The sequence below is a fragment of the Pithys albifrons genome, chromosome 3 (assembly GCF_047495875.1).
Source record: "Pithys albifrons albifrons isolate INPA30051 chromosome 3, PitAlb_v1, whole genome shotgun sequence".
Lineage (NCBI taxonomy): Eukaryota > Metazoa > Chordata > Aves > Passeriformes > Thamnophilidae > Pithys > Pithys albifrons.
In genome coordinates, this window is record NC_092460.1 from 44,313,285 (window position 1) to 44,333,927 (window position 20,643).

The 20,643-nt window shown below is 43.4% G+C and overlaps 1 protein-coding gene across 2 annotated transcripts in view; it reads left to right on the forward strand.

Annotated features, from left to right (window-relative positions):
- The window catches only part of SCUBE1 (signal peptide, CUB domain and EGF like domain containing 1), a 157,246-nt gene that overhangs the window by 20,364 nt on the left and 116,239 nt on the right, over positions 1-20,643 (forward strand). For both annotated transcript variants that reach the window (XM_071551543.1, XM_071551545.1), the window contains exons 3-4: positions 4,373-4,501; positions 15,435-15,569. In XM_071551543.1, the coding sequence (XP_071407644.1) occupies positions 4,373-4,501; positions 15,435-15,569 (264 nt within the window). The remainder of the gene's footprint in view (positions 1-4,372; positions 4,502-15,434; positions 15,570-20,643) is intronic.

Here is a 20,643-nt window from a genome sequence, read left to right on the forward strand (position 1 = left end):
TCCGATCGTTTTGTCTGGGCTTTAATCCTAGGCTGGGACTGGTTCCCTCCTTAAGGAAGGTGCCACTTGCCATGAGAAACACAAATGCCTGAGTTCAGGTTGCCCAGGGTGTGTTGTGTGTCTGCTGGAAGTGTATCCAGTGTGGAATCTACCAGAGAAACAGAGCACATACAAATGTCCCCAAGTCATTATGACATTTTAATGGCTTTTACAGGCCCTAAATCCAGTCACTGACTGGGATCCAGGGCTTGAACTTGTTTGTGTCCTTGTCAGTGTGCATGTCACTTAATTCCTGATTTAATTTCTCCACAGTTAGTGCCACTTTGACTGCATTGTATTTATACCAGCCAGATAAAGAAAGATGAACACCAAAATACTATTTTTCTTCTTTTGAAGAAATATGTGGTTTTTCCCATCAAGATGCACTTACAAAGATTTTAATATTTATTTTTCTAGCTGTTTGGTGGCTCCAGCTTCTTCAGGAGATACCCCAAATCTTCATTATACACCTGAGGACTGACTTTGGCCTGTGGTTCTCTAAATTAGCAGAAATTGGTCTGAGCAGTCAGCTTTCTTTGGCCATTTATTTTTAAATGTCCAAGCACATAAATTTCTCCTTTCCAAGTCAGTTGAAGCTTTTGTTGAGTAAATGAACTCCAGATCTTTCCCTTGTATTACTAGTGCAGAAAACCTTTAAAATGGCCTCAGATTTTACCCAGTCCCACCCCATGTTGAACATCCTCTGCTGCACTGGGAGTGTTGGGCTCTGGGGCAGATGCCAAGATAAAAATGGTGCCAACTCACACTTGCCCAAGTTCTGTAGAAATCTTTGGAATTCAGCACTAAAAGCTGAATTTGGCTCATTGATTCCAGGCCTGAGCCATTCTTGCTGTTGCCTGTTATGCCATGAGGCTGCTGTGACAGCTGAGCTGTGACATTCATCCCAAATCCATCAATCCCAAATCCATCAATCCCAAATCTGTGAAGGCTTTACTTTGGTTTCACAGCTCTGCCCGTGCTGAGCTGGGGCTGTGCTGATCCTGTTCCATGTATTCTGATGGCTGTGGGACCCTCAGGAACTCAGGGAATGAGCCGTGGGAATTGGTCTTGCTGGAGAGAGACTTTTCACTTCCTTGGCATGAGTTCCATGCCACCTCCTCTCAGAGCTTGTCACTGCCTGGGGAAGATGATCAGCAGACAGAGAATTCCATGGCACTACTGAAAAGGTTTGGACAAAGGGAACCAGCATTTCCCTTACCGTTTCACAGCTTGGTTTGTGCTTTGGGTGTTAGTTATTGCCTGCTGGTGTGTGTTCTTTTCTCTGCTGAAACAGAGAGCTGAAATACTGTGATTTTTGGAAGCAGCAGAGTTTGGATCTTGTTTTTATTTTGAGTATTTCTTGGTCAAGTTGTGTGTGCTCCTGGAGGAGCCTCCTCCCTGCAGGGTGGCCTTGGGAAAGCTCTGACAGTGCCATCTCTACTGTAAAACACACCAAAAAACCAGATTTCAGAGGCACCTCCAATGAAAGAAAAGAAGAGAATGGAAGAGAATTCTCTTTCCCACAGCTGAGGATGTGGGTGCACAAATCCAGCTCTGGGACTGGGAGTTGGTGCCTCCTTGGAACACGCTGAGCCCAAACAGGTTCTTGGCAGACTCTCATTACACCTTCTTAATTTTGGTTCATTTAATTCTTGTTCAGCACTCCTGGAATTCCTGCCACTGTAACAGCATATGAAATTAACTGCTCAGTATTTTTTTGAGGTGATTTCTTCACTAAACACTCCCAGTTGCCTGTCTGAACAGCCAGCATTTACTGGGTTGAAAACTCTGCATTTTGCCAGTGTAGATAAAACTTGAGGTTTCCCTTTGAGACAAATTTCATGGTTGGTTGGGCAACATTTCTATTTTTTCTCTTGTCATGGTCATGCCCTCATGGTGAGAGATGATATTAAGTGATGAGCCGCTACAAATGTTCAGGATAGTCCAAAGCTACAAAATCATCAGGGAGAGTTTGTTTTCTGGGTTAGAGGGGTTTGGAGTTGAGGCTGATAGACCCAATTATTCCATCAATTACAGGAAAAATAACAGGATAGGAGCAACCAAATGGAAATTTTGAGGTTTACAATGGATAGAATGAAGAGCAAGATCGGTGTTTGAATGTGCTCTTGTTGCTTCTGCCCTGTATTAACCTTCCTAAGGGAACCAGATCCTGGCATATCCAGTGGAATCTCTGTCCATAAATGGTACTTTCACTCAGGCATTCTTTGGAATAAAGATGCACCTTCCTGCAGGTGCGTGGGCAGAGAAGATGGGGCAGTGCTCACCTTGTTGGCTTTTCCCTTGGCAGTAGGAGCTGGAGAAAACTTCCAACATTTGGACTTTGTGTGTGGTTTTGTGAGGTTTCCTTGTTGGGTTTTTTGAGGGGTGGAGTGGGGGGGTTTGTGCCTTTTTCTTTTTTTTCTTGTTTTGATTTTTTACAAGTGTTCAATTCCCATCTTTTCCCCTTGTTGTTTTGCTGGGAATCCTGGAGAGATAAATTCCAATCAGCTGCCAGGTGAGGCCTCTTGTACAGGAGGGTGGTTTGGAAGGGGGAAGAAACACCAGAAAACCCACAATATGGCTTTAAAAAAGAGAATATTAGGTTTCACTGCCAGTTTTCTACAGCTATGGGGGGGCAAAAGGGAGAAATAATTTTATAAACATTTGCAAAATTTATTGTGACTTGAATCCCTGAGAAAAGAATCTGTTCATTTTGCTGTTTTTGTGGTTTATGCACCTCTTACATCACCTTTGGTGTAGCTTGAGTAGTCACGTCCCATCACCACCTTGTGCTGCAAATGACAGTGCAGCTTTTTAGAAATAAATATTGCACTCAAAAGGCTTCACATTTCTTTGATTTCTTTGTCCCTTTTGAAGACTCTTCTACTGCTTATTTAAACAAATAGTCCCATTTGATCGATTGTTTGGAAAAAGGCAATTAATTGATGAACCCTTGGCAGTTTGAGGCTGAGTAACATCCCAACTGGTAACACTTTCTGCTGATTTCCCTCTTCTGGATAAAAGTTAAGGGCAAACCTTACCATGAAAATACCACTTTTGATTATTGACTTGGCCTTTAAAAACGTGGCACTTTTCTCCCTGTAGCCCAAGAATGACAGGAAGTGTCTGGAAATATTCCTGAATGGATATGGAAGCTACAAAGAGCTGCTCCTGGAAACCTGACTGGGACACTTTGGGAATGTGCATCCGGGCACCCTGGAGGGGATTTGCTGGTTATGGTTTCCAGGGAAAATCACAGATTTTCTTGTCCTTTTGGGCTCAGGAGCCAGAGCACAACTCCAGACTGGGCACTGGGACAAGTGATGGATGGAAATTGGGAGTAAAGGATGAAAACACTGTGGAGCAGAGCAGTGGTGGAAAGACTGGAAGTTTACTTTTAAGCAGCAGGGGGTGTGTTTGTTGGGAATATCCTTCCTCCAGCTGCTGATTTCCAGTATTTCTGTGGTGCTGAGTTATGAAATAGCTGGTGGGTTTAGCAGATAAAGCCAAATTTGCAGCCTAATTCAGAAACATGTCAAGCCCCCCTGCAATGGAGGCACATTGGAAATGTTCTGGTAACACCAACAGGTGATTTTCTAAAAAAATCATTTTCTCTGTTTGTGATGTGACTTGGGGAAATAGCTGGGGTGTTTGGTTTAGCACACAGCAAATTGGGACCTGTGAGTTGTCTTTAATTATGTGGGTTTAGGTGGTTAATGTGCACCACTGAATGATTCAAGGGATGAGTCTGAACAGTCTGTAAAAATACGAAAAGTGTTGCATTTTCTAGAGTAAGTGAAGTGATTTTTTTTTTAATTTTATTTTTTGTAAGAGGGAGGGAAGATAACAGGATTTGTAGATGAAGCAGAATGCCTCTCTCATTGTTCCTGATGCTCCTTCAGATACAGTACAAAAATAATATTCCCAGAATCCCAGACTGTTCTGAGCTGGAAGGGACCCACAAGGATCATTGAGTCCAACTCTTAAGTCAATGACCCACACAGGGGATTGAACCCCTGACCTTGGCATTATGCACTTTTTGTGGGTCTTGCTGTACGTGGGTTAATACAGAAAATTGTAATTAATTGTAATTGGGCTTATTTTGTGGGGAAGACAATCTTCTGTTACACTTTTTTCTCATTTAACAGCATGTTTCAGATAGTTCTTCACTACAACAAAATCAGTCTTTCAACTCATTTTCTGCATGATTATATTACAGTTGAAAAATAAAAACTCCATTTTAAATAGAAAACATGCACAAAAAAAGGAAACTTTTCTGTATGTTTAGTAGTTTTTTTAAAATAATCTACATTTTCTTTGTGTTCTATTTCAGATATTGATGAGTGTGAGAACGACTCGTACAACGGGGGCTGTGTCCACGAGTGCATCAACATCCCTGGCAACTACAGGTGCACCTGCTACGATGGCTTCATGCTGGCCCACGATGGCCACAACTGCCTGGGTGAGTCTGGCCCCTCCATGGGGCCTCTGCCCCCTCCTCTCACTGCTCTCTGTCCTCTGGGGTGTTCCCACTGAAGGGCTTGTCAGATATACTGAAATATATTTGTCCTATTTCTTCCAGAGTTTGTCATTCATCCTTACAGCTCCCCCTCCCCTTTCCTTTTAGGGGATTTTAGGATGCGGTGTGTGAACAGAAATTGCACAATGCTACAAATGCAAGGGAAGATTTTGGGGTCTGTGTTTTTGATTCATGCCCATTGCACTGGTTTCAGTTGGTTGGCTTTATCCTCTCAGTTAAATCAGTGTATGTTTTGTTATAAGATTTCTTCACACCACTTACCTGGATGTGAACTTTGATTGCTGTGTCCAATTTTACCTCCATACTTGAGGGTCATTTTTATTTAAATTCCAGAGACTCTTTTTCCATATTCCCAATATAAATACAATGAGAGTGTTTTGGTACAGCCCTAAGTTAATTCCAAAGTGGTTTTTATCAAACAGTGTGGGGAAAGGATATTTTTTCTGTGTGATGCAGCTTTACTTTGGTAGAAAATGAGATATTTGCAACAGAAGTCAAGAACTGAGGCAGTGACCCAGAAATAAGTGCAGTCTCTTCTCTACCTGGAGCTGTGGAACAGCTGGAATTCCAGAGCAAGGATGTGGTTACCTTTCCAGATGTCTCTCCTCCTGTGTTCATTTATTCTGATTCCAAACGACTCCTGCTGTAGTAGGAAAAACCCTTTTTACCAAGGAACAGCCAAAGGAGTGACCTGAGAAAGGGTGAGATTTGTGAGGTTTTCTTGGACCTGCTGTTTGTTATTGCTCTCTGCTCATGAAACACAGAGGCTGAATCTACAGAGACAGTCACATTTTTAATTATATTGGCATTAATTTCTGTTCAGCCACTTTTGTTTGTTTTTTTTTTTTTTTGGAAGTGTGTAAAGGCACTTGGCTGGATTTCAGAGGCTGCAATGAGGTCTCAAATCAAACCCCAACCTTTATTTGCACATAAAGAGTTAAATTAGAATTTCTATCAAATTTTGGAAGTTGATTTGCTTATTCCAAAGATGTTCTTTTTTACTGTGATGCAATTAGGCATAGAAAGGAATTAAAGGTGTGATAAGTCCACAGTTTCCCACCTGTTCTTGATTTTTGAGAAACCACTTACTCTCTTCATGGATTTTGAGGGAGACCAAGGATGCTGCAAAGATGGTAACAATGTTCTTCCTCCTCCTGTACTCCCATCCTTCCTTCCTTCCTTATTTATTGTTGGGAAGAGATAATCTGGTTCAAATGCACAGTGGAATGAAGCCACAAAGTTGTTTTCTTAAACTTCTAGAAAATGCTTCTATTACTGATGTTTATTTTTCTTTATATTTCCCAACAGTTCCAATAGAAATTTTTTTCTTTTAACATGAACATTTTAACATAAGACTAAGCAGCTTTTGAAAAGTTGTTTTTAGTTTCAGAAAAACAAATATTTTTAAAGAGAAGCTGGAATAGGGGCTATTGTAGTTTTCCTTGCCCTTGCTTCCTGGTTCCAGAACTATCAGGTGAGCTGAGAGCTGAGTGTTGTGCTCCTTTAGCACTTTGGCAGGGCCTCCAATGATGTTCTCAGCCATAAACTCTCCTCCAGGTCTCCATGGCTGGGCATCCCAAGATCCTTGGGGGATGGAGGAGGGTGGAATGCACCTTTCAGCCTTCTCAGACCTCTTCATTTTCATTAAAAGGCTTGTAAAATGAAGGTATTTCTGTAGAGCAGATTAAGAATGTAAGTCTTGGAGCTCCCACTCATTTCCAGTGAGACCTGAGCAGAATTCCAGGGTTTGGCAGCAGTTTCATGCCTGGAACTCTCCAGACTCCCAGCCCAGGGCTCAGTGGGGCACTGGGAACTGTTCTAACTCTGAGGGGCCCAGGCAGATTCCTAGATGAGAATGGAAATGTGTATAACACATATTTACAGACTAGATGGAACCTGTTGAAGTGCAAGGTTTAACAACAGAAGAATCTGTATTTTTTGGACCTTTCTGGGTTCTGTTTGTGCACATGGTGATGGGCAGTGGGTGGGCCCTTGGAGCAGAGGGTTATGTGGGATTATAATAATCCGTTAGTTCAATGATCTTCCAAAGTCCAGTAAAAATATGGAATTCTCACTGTGATGAGTGGAAAGCTCTCTGCTCTCAAGCCCTCCCTGAGGTTGGAATTTGAACACAGTGCTTTTCTCAGCCTCTGAAAGTTTCCCCCTTTAAAGATACTCTAATGTTTGGTCACCCCACAGTAATCTTTGGAGACCAAATGAGGCAGAACTTTCCTTACATGTTAATTTGCCACAGGTTTGCTTTCTTAAGCCAGTGTGATCTGAGGAGGGCCAAAACAAGTGAGAGTATAAATCAGCACAGGCCCAAGGTTTTTTGTTAGGTATGGGGAAATAATCAGAGGTGTAAAATAAATCTTGGTCGCTGTCAGGGATGAAATCAGATTCTCAGACTGTCATAATAAATTAAGAAACTGGGAGCTGTGTGACAGCAGCATCAATCTCAGTCTCTTGTTTCTGCAGGTCTTCTTGCTGTCTGAGCCTTTTTTTTTTTAACTTACTCCCTGGAGGAGGTGATCAATCACAGGAAAGATTTCTCTATGTGGAACACTCAGGAAAGTAAAGAATAATCAGCTTAGAGTGTGAAGTTAATATGTATAAGTTAAATCAGTGAAATCCCATGTGGATGCTCTGATGTATCACTCGATCTGAGATATGTTGGCTCAGAAAGCTGTTTTATGCTGCATCCTCACTGCTTTGTCTTGTTTGGGTTAGTTTTGTACCTTCTCTCAACTCAATTTTCTCATAATAGCAGATTTCTAAGCCAGTGTGGCCTGTGGTAAAACCAAAACCCATGGAAATGACCCCAAGCTTTAGGAGCCATGGTGTGTTTGGCCCTTCCCTTAGAGCAGGGGAGGGTGTGGATTCACCTGAGGGTGCAGAATCCAGCCTGGAATGGGTGTGTATCCAGCCAGGTGTGTGTGCCATCCAAGCCTTCCCTAAGGAATGGGCTCTTTCCCATCCTGGGAATTGCAGAGAAACCCCTGAATTCACATGGAACACAGAGAGACACCAAAGTGGAGGGCAGAGAGGGCTCTGATTTAAGAGTCTCCGTGGCTGTGCTATGCTCAGAATGCAGCCCCTGCCTGGCAGGGCTGATTTATGAGGAACTGTGTGATTTGTGCAGCAAGAAACAGCCACCAGAAAGGCTCTTTGCTGACTGGGTTAGAAAATGAAACCCAACTCCCTTCCAGTACAAGTGAGTGCTGGATGAAAGGTTGGGATTGGAATTCCCTATGAAGCAGGTCTCAGCTTTCCATAGTGCTCTCTGATCCTGCCCATCAATTCCTGCATCCTGACTTTATCCTTGTGCCTTCAGTGTGCAATGTGCAAACCTGCAAGTGGGAGGTAAAGCACAAACCAAGATAGGGGATTGTTTTTCTGGTGTCACTGCCTTCTGCAAGCTGCAGTTCCCTCTCAGGCATCGCAGGATGCTCCACATTCCATGCTGGAGTTGTGTCAGAGCATGGGAAGGAGTTCTGCATAAGAAGGGGCAGGAAGGGCCATGGACTAGTTGATGGTAAAAAAACATTCTTAAATAAATAAGACTGGAGTGAACATACAGTGTTGTGCTGTAGGACAGAGCAGAAACATTTGAAAAAGCTGAGAAACTTCATTTATTTAATTACCTCTGTGGTTTATTTTGAAGGCATAACTAAGAAACTGCCTCTGAGATTAATCAGAGACTCCATAAAGATTAGCAGGGTGAGAGCAGCAAGTGGTTCTGGTCAGAACTAAGAAAAGAACTCCACAAGGCTTAAGCATCAATTAAAAAGATTCAGTCAAGTGTCCACTTCATCATTTGACACAGGCTACACATCACTGGTGTTCCCAGGTGCTGGGAAAAGAATATGCAGCTCTGGTGAATTTTCCAGGAAAGGGGGAGTTAAGGTGGTTGTTTGTTTGGATTTATTTTGGGTTCTTTGTTTGTGTTGGTTTTACCAAGCCAGCTCCAAACTTACTAAATTCATTCTTTCTTTACATAATTATGCAGTTCCTGAAGTCAGGGTTTTTGACTTTTGTTGCTTTTCATTGATAATTCCCAGAACTTAAGTACATTTTCAGGTATTTCTGTCACAAAAAATCAGGGAAAATAATTTGTTCTAAATACTGGTGTTCATGTTACTTCTGTTTAGGAGAGTGGAAATGCTGAACTGGTTTCATAATATGCCCATTTGCCCAAACATTTTGTGCCAAATAGAGAATTCATTCACTAAAAGGATTCAGAAACTGAATCTGTGTTTATAAAACCCCTTCCACCAGTACAGGTGCTTTTGGGAAAATGTGATTGTTTTGATAGGACCTACAGGAATCATTCCAGCCCTTCCAAAACATGGGCAGCACTTTTCTGTTCCCCAGAAGTTCCATGAGTGGATGTGTCTGACTCAGCCAGTGTACCTGAATAAGCCAATATTTTCCCATTCCTGCTGTAGTTGTTGTGCTTCAGACTCTCCCATTTCTTCCACTTTTCATGGGCTTCAATTATTATCCATACAGAGAGTGTGAATGACTTCAGAGCCTTCTGGATGCTACAGTGCTTGGGTTGAGGTCTCTCCTCTGGATCTAGAGAGTCCTCTAATAAAGAACAAAAAATTAATCCAGCCATTTCCTTGACTTATCATCACAACTCAGCAACAAAGTGCTTCGTGTTGTACAGACCTGGAAAGTGTTGCCAGACTGAGATGAAAACACTGTTTCATTTTCTTGTCAGGTTTTATGTGTTGCTTCACCCACAGCAAATTTTTTTTTTCATTTTTGCAAGGGGGAAAAAATCAAACCAATAAATAAATAAATGAAGTTTGTAAAAGGGCAGTTGTGAGTTAACCCAAAGTAGATTTTCTAATCCTGGCAGGGACTTTAAGTAGCTGTTAAAGGGAGCAGGGATAAGCAGTGGTTATCTGGAAGAAAGATGGGATGCTTCAGTTGAGCTGCAGCAGTTCATGATGGCCAGGGACAACACAAAGGAAGGGGCATTATGATAAAAAGGCTGGAGAATTTGCTCAATTTATCTCAAATTTTTCCTTCAACTGATTAGGACTGATGCTTGTTTGCCTCTGTAATTAACTCTAGTTCACTCTGTGTTGTTAATGCAGTATTTGCAAATAGAGTGGGAGCACAGATGATGGCACATTAAGGGACTTAGATGTTTATTCTGGAGGTGCTAAAAGCTGTGGGAAAGGTTTGGTGGCTTGAAGGGACAGAGGATGGTGCCCAGTTGTTGAAGAGAGGAATAAAGAAGTGACGCCAAGAGACTTGAAGTTGATGCAACATTCCCACAGCATCATCCATGGGGCTGCTTCACTCTGCAGGCATCAGAAATGTACTTAATTATGCTAAGGACATTTCCTATGCTCTACATAGCAGAGAAGTACTTTGCTAGTTGCATTTAGGCTGTTTGTGTTTTAAAGAATTCCTCTGTGTCCCAAAAAGCCACAGAAAAGATTTCAAGTGTCCTTTTCAAGGTGTGAGGGCAGAAAGCCCAGTCAGTGGGTGCTGAAGTGCTGGGTGGTTGTAGCCCATCAAAAGACAGAATTATTCCCCAGGACAGATCATGGCCATCATTTTAAGTGTTGTATCCTTGTATAACAAAAGAGTTGTTCTGGGGATAAATTCATTGATCATTTTGGAATGATTTTAATAGTCATCACACAAGAGCATTCTGTATGTTTCCCTTCTGTAAAATATGCTTTATTTTTCAAGGAAAGGTAATTTTTCCCACTCTTTGGGGTTTTTGTTGGGTTTTTTTCTTAGTTCAGCAGACATTCATTACTGTAGGATCTGTTTTTGCAAGTGGATCTTTTCTCAGCAAGGGCTCTGATGAATATTCCTGCAGCTGTGGTGGTGAGGGGAGCATTGGGTTCAAGGCTGTGCTGTTCTTCATCCTCTTCTTCACCAGATACTGCAGTTTCTGAAAGGAGAGGACAGAAAGTAGAATTCAGACCTATGCAAATAGAAGAAAGCTCCACTCCAACAGGGCACCGTGGCACTTGGGGGATTAGGGGAGTGAGAAGAGTGTGTCCCAAGTGGTGCTCACTCCTAGAAATGAGTCCTTTTTGTTCTAAACATGATCTGCTGAGAGCATTTGAATTGTTTCTGTGGTTCCCGTGTTTGTGTGTGTCTGTTCTTTGGGGCTCAGGGTAGATCAGAGAGACAGGACAAGGCTGAGGGGATTTTTAAGATCAAGAAAGGTGCAGAAAAGGCAAGAAGTGAATGAATATTTACTGTTTCCCACAATAATGGAATTTGGGGGTCTTCATTGAGACTGTGAAGCAGCATTTGTGGAGTAACCAAAAGCATGTCTTCTTTATATAACTCCTAATTAAATTGCAGAGGTACTTGCCCCATCAATTTGGGCTCGTTAGAGATTAGAGAAATTCATCCAGGAAGGAGCCAGCAGGGCAATGGTCTGGCAGGTGATGGAGGGTTTGACAGGTGTGTGATTACTGCAGGTCTGTCCCACCTCTGCTGTCTCCTCTTGAGTATCAACTGCAGGACAGTGACACATGCGGGGCTGAATGTTATTTTGGTATAACTATGATTGTAGTAAATGCAGGAATGTGTTTTCTTTTGTTTTCTTTTTTTTTTAATGCAACTTTCAGCCAACTTTCTGACTAGAAATATTTACAATATGATGATTTTAAAATTCTAGAATCAGGCACTTTTATTTTCTGAGCTTGGGGTTGCTGATCCTTCCCCTGGCAGATGCAGAATATCCCCAGTGGTGTTTAGTTGCTAACATTTGAGGAAAGCCTGCAATGTTGCTGTCAGTAGTTCATCTCTCAGTCAGGGTGTGCTGCACTGATAAAACAGGCATCTTAGAGAGCTCTTCCAAAAGTTTCAAATTGTAGCTTAGAGATAAAAAAAAAATAAATAGCAGCTCAGCTCCCTGATCATGAGTCAAAGTGCTATTTTTAGAAGTGTTGATGCAACAGTAAACTCTGTGGTTCCCAAATACTTTGGAGACCTTGAAGGTGGGACTCAGATTTCTGGGGGGCTTCAGTGTTTATGAAAATACTGACCTGGAAGGAAGGTGTCAGAAGGAAGGAAGGAAGGAAGAGGAGGTTGTGGGAGGGTGTGAACAGACAGACTTCTTGGCATTGACTCTGTGTTGGGTTTCACTTGTGTGTCTTCCTGCCTGTGGTTTGGGTTTCGAGTCCCCCACAGTGGACCTTCCTCTCTCTCTCTGTGGTGTCCAAGCAGGACACTCTGACAGAAGGACCTCCCCAGGGAACTCCTCTCCAGATCAGAGTGAAACACCAGCAAGGCTGGTTTGGAGAGTTCAGCAGATAAATCAAATGAGAAACTGAAAACATTTGTTTATTTAATAAGTAAAACATCCATCTTTACCAGCTGGGGTGTTCCCTACCCTTTGATACTGTTCCACACTGCTGCTCTGCATCTCTGGGGCATCTCATCTCACCCAGGTACACAACACAGGGTTGACAGAGTGAAGGCAGTGGGCCAAAAAGCTCGAGGTCTTATGCAGATTCAGCTCTGCATTAATTTGCATAATGCAGCTGAGATACAGCCATAGTTATATGTATGCAGATGGGCCTCATTATCTCCCAGGCTCTTTGGAAGGATCCTTCTTTCCCAGCCTCTCCCTGCCTGGTCCTTCCTCTGTTCGTGGCTGTCTGGGGTGAGGAGTGGCCATTGGAGCTCCAGCCCCTCATCTCCCTGCACACACAGCTGTGTCACTGAATCCTGCGTCACAGCTCTGCCTCTTGTGCTGGGTCTCATCTGAGCAGGTTGTTTCTAGTTCAGAGCTGTGGGAACTGAGTTATTTCTAGAGCCTTCCAGCAGCCATTGTCCTGGCAAAGGTGATCCCAAGGCAGCCCTTTGTGGTGAGAATTGCAGAGAATGGCTGAAGGACATTAATTCACCTTCTGCTTCTCCATCCTCTTTTTGAGGCTGAGGGCTGGAGCAGCCAGGTGGAATAACCATCTGTGAGCTCAGTTCAGGTGAGGATCTCTCTGCGTCCTTTTGTGTGGCTGAAGGTTTGTTGGGATCTTCCACCCTGGGACCATCAGGAGGGGTTTGAGTGTCAGTTTTCCCACAGGCAGTGGATGATGTGCTTCAGGAATCTCACTGGGTTGTGAAGCCAAGCTGGAACTCTGGCCAGATAAGCAGCCCAGGGAATGGATTGCACTTTCCATGCAGCAGTTGAAAGGGAGGGAACCTGCCCTTGCTGCCTTGAGGCCATCAGAGACACAGTCTGGTTCTGAGTGATCACTGGGAGCTGGTTTTGTGCAAAAAGTTGTGAAAGAAGACACAGCTCTTTGTTCTTAAAAAAATATCTTTTACAGTAATAGAGACATAAAGCGAGTGAGCTTTGTGTTTGTGCTCAACCAACTGAAAAGGGAACTGGAGCAAGAAGAGCTTTACTGAAAACCTGACTGCTTATTTCAGTGCTTATGTGGAACTTGAGCTCTAGAAAACCTGGCCCAAAATTCAGGCTCAGCCCTGGCTGCACTGTCAGATGTTTACAGGTTCAGCTGCATTGAAGGAGAATTGCACAGAAAAGAAAGAAGCAGCCCCTTTGGCCCCTATTTATTTTGTGAGCTTTGAAAAAATGCAGAAACATGAAGGAATTATTCCTAATAATTTCTACCCAAGCTTGAGCTTCTTGGAGTGGAAGGAGTTCTCTCTCCTAACCTCAGGAGACTATTTTACCCTGTTCTCTAAATTGGGTTACTAATAAACTGATCATCAAGTGACCCTATTGGAAAGACAGTTCAGCAAGTAAATAATTCAATAAATATTTTCCAGGCATTAATGTCCAATAGATTGGTATGGGGAAGAGTAAGCACCCTTTGGGAGTGCAGTAATGCAAAGTGCCCCAAAAAGCCTTGCCCTGGAAGGACTGGGGTCTGAGAAGAGAGATTATTAATCCTGCACTGTCAAGCCAAGATCCATTGGAAGGAATGTTCTGTGGAGAGCGGCATATAGTGGTCCTAGATCCCAGCTGTTCCTTTTCTTCAAAAATGCATATTAAAATAATTTGGAGGCAAGTAACTGAAATTCCTCATAGCAAAGCTTTTCTGAGGAGTTTTGATTGTAATAGTATTGTTCCAGGATATGAATTTGGGGCTTGGTGGTCAGTTGAGCTGCCCCTTTATGGAAGTGGTAAATCCAACAGCATTTGCTATCAAGAGCAGAAAAAAAAATGTTTATAAATCATTGCATTTGTTTCAGATTATTCATCAGAGCTGGAAGGCAATTGTTGGAGTTATTTGTGATATTATAAACAGAGCTCTGGGAAGGCCACATACTTTGTAGCATAATTTGGGGGTTTGTACATGCACCAAACTGAGACTTTCTCCTTCAGTGAGTGTTCAGCTGATGTTGCAGAGAGGACAATCCCGATTCCAGGAGTGGTGTTTGCAAAGGAGCAGGTTTGAGTTGGCACTGACTGGGCAGCAGCGACTCAGAGAGGAAGGGATTGTGAAAAGGTTCAGATCTGGAAAAGAGTAAGAACTGAGGGCAGGGGGGATTTTGGTACAGAAAATGAGGCAGCAGTGCTCAACATTTGGTGGTCAATAAAAGGAAGAGGGCTGTCTGCACACTTGCATTGTAGCTGAGGGCAGGAGGAGCCTGCCTGGTTTCCAGGGTACTGTAATTACCCTGGAGGGTTTTCCTCTGTGAGAAAGAGCTGTGATTTGTGTCACATGAAGTGCAGGCAGCACAAACAGCAGACAAGGGGCTGGAACTCCCTGCTCTCCCTGCCTTAGTTCCTGGCAGAGTTTCTGCAGCATTTCAGAGCTTCCTGGCCTTGCCTGCTGAAGTGCCAGCAAACCAGCTTGGCTTTACCTTAGGGTGTTGTGCCAGTCCTGGAGGAATTCACTTCTGCAGGAGCTGTGCCAGCTCTTCTGAGGGTTTGGGTGTCGTGGATCATTGAGCTTTGTTGGGGGTTTTTAACTTCTCCAAAAATAAAATGAAAGCAAAACACACACCAGCTCAATTGCTGATGTGTTGGCACTTACTGTGAAATAACCAACTGGCTGAAGGGTCTTCATTAAAAAAAAGGAAAACATGGAATTTTCAGGTGGCAAGTTGCTTTCATCCGACAAAAAAACAGAGAGAAAATAGATATGATTGAGATATAAAACAGGAGAGTTGCAAGGTTGACTGTGGGTCAGGTCCGTGTTAGGGGCAGTGGTTTTCCAGTGCTGAGACACAACAGCATAAAACCTGGTATGCCAAAGAGAGGTGATGGGGGATAGGCAGAGACCCTCAAAACAGCCAGTAGCTGATGCTGCCTTTGTGGCTTTATATGTTTGCCCATTAAAATGACAATGCAGACATGGAACAGTTAGATTTAAGAAGCCTTCTTTTCATTAAACAGCATTAAACAAACTGACAGAGTAGGGGGTTATGACTCTGGTAATTGAAACATGCTGTTCTGTTCAAGACCAGGACTCTGTCAAGACTCTTTTCACCCAGTAATGCCCTTTGTGTTTGCCTGCCCAAAATTACTGTAGGCCTGAGGGATGTCTCTGCATTGGAGTGGGAATGACATAGTGCAACACCGCCCTTGGCAGGAGGGGTCACAGCCTTTTCAGGACCTCAGTGTTCCTCCTGCATTGGAAATCAATTTGCAGCTCAGAATACATGGACATGTGGCTGCACTCCCCTCCCCACTGTCATTATTTATATGTTAACTTTAAGCCTGGGATGCAGGAGGAATAATTAGGTGGATTCATTTGGATTAACTGATGGCATTTGGGTAGTTTTCATTACCTTAATTTACAGTGTGCCTTTTGGTATATTCCTTGCTCTTCTAGATGCATGTTCTGAATCTGAACGTTGTCCTGACTTTGTTTTCCCTTCTCTCTTGCAGATGTTGATGAGTGTCTGGATAACAATGGGGGGTGCCAGCAGATCTGTGTGAATACCATGGGCAGCTACGAGTGCCAGTGCAAAGAGGGCTTTTTCCTGAGTGATAACCAGCACACCTGCATCCACCGCTCCATTGGTGAGTCCTGGGGGTGGGAGTTGTGCTCTTACAACAGCTCTGTTCAGCTGGGAATGCTAAAATTTGGGGTTGGCTGCTTTGGGGTTCTTTAATCTCTGGAGCTCCCACAATCATTTCACCGGTTGGTTGGAATTGATTGGTTCCTCTGCTACTCAGACTTGTGGCAGAGCCATAAATAAGATGATGGACAAGGCTTTGGTTTGGCACAGAAATTAGACTTGGTTTTCACAGCAGAGACACATTTTTCAAATGGCAACTTTCTGCTTCTGAGTTTCCAGGACTTAAAAATTCCTCATGTATTTGCTGTGTAGTAGTTCCCCTGCCTTTGCCCTTGGAAAGCAGGGCATCCTAAATCCAAAGGAACAGCTTGTTGATGCTGGAAGTTACACAGGTAATGTGAGGGGTTTGCCAGTTGTGACTCAATATTTCACTGCAGGCTGTTCATTGCTGGTGTTGTATTGACACAGCACTTGCCTTGGTGGATTAGAACAGCACTTTTCTTGGTGGATTAGAACAAATTCTCTGTTGCCTGTGCCCTGGCAGGAGGAATGAGGAATCCCTGCAAAACTGTGATCCCTGTCTGCTGCTGTTCCTGACCAGAACAAGCAGCTCTCCCTTTTCTGTGGATGTCAGACATGGAAGACAAGTTTGAGTGGAAAGGGAGGAAAGAAAACAGCACAGCAATAAATCTGGGCAATTAAGTGGAGTCCTCCTGTGCTCATTCAGACTCCTGTGACCCTGGCAGCAGTGGGAATATATTCCAGCAAACTCATTTCCCAGTGAGCAGTGCAGGATGACAGAGCAGCGAGGTGAGAGTGGAGATCAACAGTGGAAATGCTGTGAATTTCAACACCACACAAATGATTGAGCTGTTTCAAGTGGCTACAATGAACCCACAAACTTTGCTTGAGCACAGAGGATGAATCCAGAAAGCAGGAATTGTCCTTGTTTGGCATCTCAGAAATGTCCTTCTGGCACTGTGTCTCTGCATCCACAGAGTTGTAAAGACAAGGAGGAATTGGGATTTTCAGGTTTATGGATCTCTGGAATACGCTCACAGTTCTGCTCTTTAGCATGATTATTAAGTTTTAAGTAATTGAGGTGTTCTGATTATGACGAGGATGTGCAATTAAGCTCCATCAACCAGTGCATTTTAAGGGTTGTCTTCTAATAGGCTTTTAGTCATTCTTTTCAAAATAAATTGTCCAAATTTCTGTCCAGAGTAAAGTAACCCCAGCACAAAGATATCCAATAGAGCAAGGAAGTAGCTGGAGCCTTAATGAAAACCAGTTGAAGAGCCCTGTGATACAGTCATTATTTCAATTTGCACATTATAAAAATTCCCAGCTGTAATAAAAAAGTTTAGTTATCTGAGATGGGAACTAAGGAAATAAATGAAAAATGAGACTCTAGAGGCAAAAGTTCATCCTAAGGCATAGCTTTATTGAGCAAAAAGGGTAAGATTTTATGGCTAAGAGGATTCCTGGTTTGCCCCAAGGACTGGGGGAGTGGATTTGAGGGTTGACTGCTGTGTGCACGTCATAAATATGCATGGGAAAATATATGTGTTAACTTGTGTATGAAGAAAATGTCATCTAAGACATGGCTGTTTAATTTGATAAAACTATTTTAGATCTGAAACAACCCCTAAGCAAACTCCCCAAAAAAGCCTCTCTGAGGGCTTGGCTGTTCTGAACCCAACAACACAAGGCTATGTAGGAATTTCGCTGCCACCTTTTCCCTCTTGTTTTAAACGCACTGGGGAAAGGGGCTCAGGGATGTGTTTGGAGCTGGGGGAGTTCAGCCCCAGGGCTGTGCTGACCCCAACCCACAGCTCAGCCCCACGTCCGACCGGGAGGGAGCTGCAAAAGGGCACTGGGGGGTTGAGCCGAGGAGGGAATATGGCCCTTTCTGCTCTAACCAGGCAAAGCAATGGTGTCTTCTGGTAGGAGGTGCCCTCCTTGAGGTTGTTGGCAGAACTTTCTGAGCCCTCAGAGACACCCTGTTGGGGTAGTTTGGGCTTTAGTCCCAGCCAGGCCTCAGTTCCGGCCAGGCCTCATTAGGCCTCATTGTCAGCCAAGCCTCAGTTCAGCAGGCCCAGAGAATATGACATAGATTAGAGGGGACAAACATCCCCTGAGTTAAGCAACCAAAGGGATATTTCATATCATCTGGCATCATCAAGAAGTATAAAAAGAGAAGCAGGTGGAGCTTCTGCCTCTTTTGACCTTCCCTCAGCCCCATCAGGCCGCCCTGCCCTGCCCTGCCCTGCCCAGGTGAGGCCTCGCTGCCATCCCCCCTGTGTTATCCATGGAGAGAAACGTTTGCTTGGTAATTTGCCTCCTCTCTTACTGGGAGTTTTCTCTGGAAGAGTTTCTGGGTGGTTTTATGGGGTTTGGGTGTTTGGAATCTGTCTTATTTGGTTGGGCAACTGGGTAAAGTTGTTACTATTTCTCTTCACATTTATATATATATGTGTGTGTGTGTGTGTGTGTGTGTGTTATATCATACTCTGCTTTTAATTCTCTTCTGTGTAGATACAAAACCCTTGCCAAGGTGAACCCAACCCCATGCCCAGGGGTTCTGGTGTGTGTTGTACCTGTGCCCAGAACAGGTTGTGGTTCAAAGCCATACTGGAGCTCATGACAGACATTTGTGTCCTTATTTCCCAAATGACGTATTTGTTTGCCATCTAAAAGTGTGTTGTTATTTCTTGTGGACCAAAAGGGTTAATGATCCACAGGGAAATATTAATTTTATACCAATGGGATAAGTTTGAAGCCAGAGCAAACCCTGGTGTCCCAGCATGTGCTTTGTTTCTTCATTACAGCCCTACTGATTTCTTGTGTTCAGTCTCAGGATCTTTTGGGAGGATGCTGCGCCCTGTACAACTTACCTCATTTATTTTTGCATAAAAATTTCCCTTTGCTGGGTCAGATTTACAACAGCAGGGAGAGAGAATGGGAGGGAGAAGAGATTGTAAAAGATACGGAGAACTACCAGGTGTTTATCTTTGCCCGTTTGATTGCAGTGGTAGGTGTGAGCACTGAGTTACCCCAGGGACAGGGCTGGTTGGGTTTCCTGGGGACCTGAAAAGCAAGCAGAATAAAACAGCTGTTACTGTGGCATCTCCAGCTCCAGAGGGAGCATGCGGTTAATAAATGTGGAGATGAGGAGCCTACACTGCAGCTGTGGCTCAGTCAGGTGGGTGGTTACATACAGCAGGTTTGCCCTTCACTTGGTGAGGAGCCAAAAGCCCCAATTCAGCCAAGCCTCAGGGCACACCCTGAAAGTCCTAATGCCAGCAAAGCCTGTTAGAAATCTGAATTGGGCTTAAAAAGTATCAAAATATGCAGAGATGAGCTCTGTATCTATATCTCCACTGGAGTTCAGGGTGATCACACACCTCTAGAGTTCTGTGGCCACTTCAGATTTTATCCCCTGAATGGTTGCCTTATACATAGTTCTGTTAATGGTATTAATTGTCTGCTCCTCTTTCCCTGCCAATGGTTTTGTACAGCCAGAACCAAACTGGCAAGGCAGGTGCAGTTCTGAGTGGTCAATACACGTGGAGATGAGAAGAGATGGAGAAACACCAGGCTATAGAAGGCTCAAATTATGATGGTCTCACCAGTGGTGGAAAAGCTTTTTACACAGTTGTCACTGCCCTTTTCAAGCCTGTTAAAAACCCTTTGGCAAGGAAATGCTTTTTCACTTCCCCTTACCCATGAGCCTTGTGCTGTTAGCAGAGTTGGGGAATTTGACATCCAGTCAAGCTGCCCCAACTTGGCAAATTCCTGTGCTGCAAACAGAGTCTCCAAAGCAGCTTGTGTATTTCTGCACTAAAAGTGTGTCAGTTGAGTGCCAGGGGAGAGGGGAACGTGCTCAGCCACGTTGTCCTGCACTTGTCATGGGCTGAGGGGCTTTATGAAATGGGTTCCTTGCTTGGTGCTCATGCACAGAACTTGTTCAACTTCATTATTTGTTAAACCCTTGTTAATTTGGCAGTAGGACCACAGGAGTCCTTTGGTCAGCTGACATCAAACTGGAGTTTCTTCTGGTTCTGAGGATTATAAAGCCACCTTTGGTCAATTATTTCCTTCCTATTTTGCACAATTTATTTTTATTCTTTGCCTGTTTTCTTAGTTCAGTGTGATTTTGTGGTGGTAGAATAATGTGTTAGCACTCACTGGGAGGATTTGTGGTCCCCAGTCAGAGCAGGAAGGGTTTTAGCTGGGATTCTGGGACTCTTTATTCCCATCTCTGGTGCCCTTGTGGCCAAGCAGGTTATTGTGACTCAGAATTTCAGCAAAGCACTTTAGAAGACAGAGGTGTATTTTCTACAGAAAGCACAGTAATCATGTTTAGATTCATGTGGAAGGGTGACTTTAGACAATTCAGTGTTACCAGCACTGTCTCAGACTTCATGAAGTACAACGTTCTCATCTCAACTATGAAAGCTCCTGTTTGTCTTTTCTACCTGCAGTCCTGCCATGAATGTAGAGTAGAGCAATAAATGTAAAGCAAATTATAAGGAAATCAATCCATGTGCTTTTAGATAATATGATAAGAAAACCTTACAGGTTGCATAAGTTTTATCTGGACAAGCAGATCTTGGAAGCTCTTTCCTAAAATTGCACAGGCATGACCTGAGTGTTATAGAAACTTGTCGGTTTATACATTCCCATGATACATTTAGAATAAAAAGTTCAATTTATTTTCTTTCACAGAATATGGGATATATTCATATATATACTATTTTAAGTCTCACTGTGCCCTGATAGAAATGTATAACCTTTTAAAACTGGGTATAACTCACAAAAATTGCTGTACTTGAGTTTCTGGGATTCCTCCTTGTGAGTTGCACCTCACATTGTCTTTCTCCATTGCTCTGGAATGGAAGGACATTTTCATTTGTCAGGTGAGAAGATGCAACAGGTGAAAACACTTGGTATAAGTAAAAAGTAATTTCTGTTAGACCTGATCTCCCTCCTCTTGTGTGTGAATGACTTGCTGTGATTAGGACTGGTAAAGTTACACTGGTATAAAACCAGTTGAAGTGCCATCTGCCTTA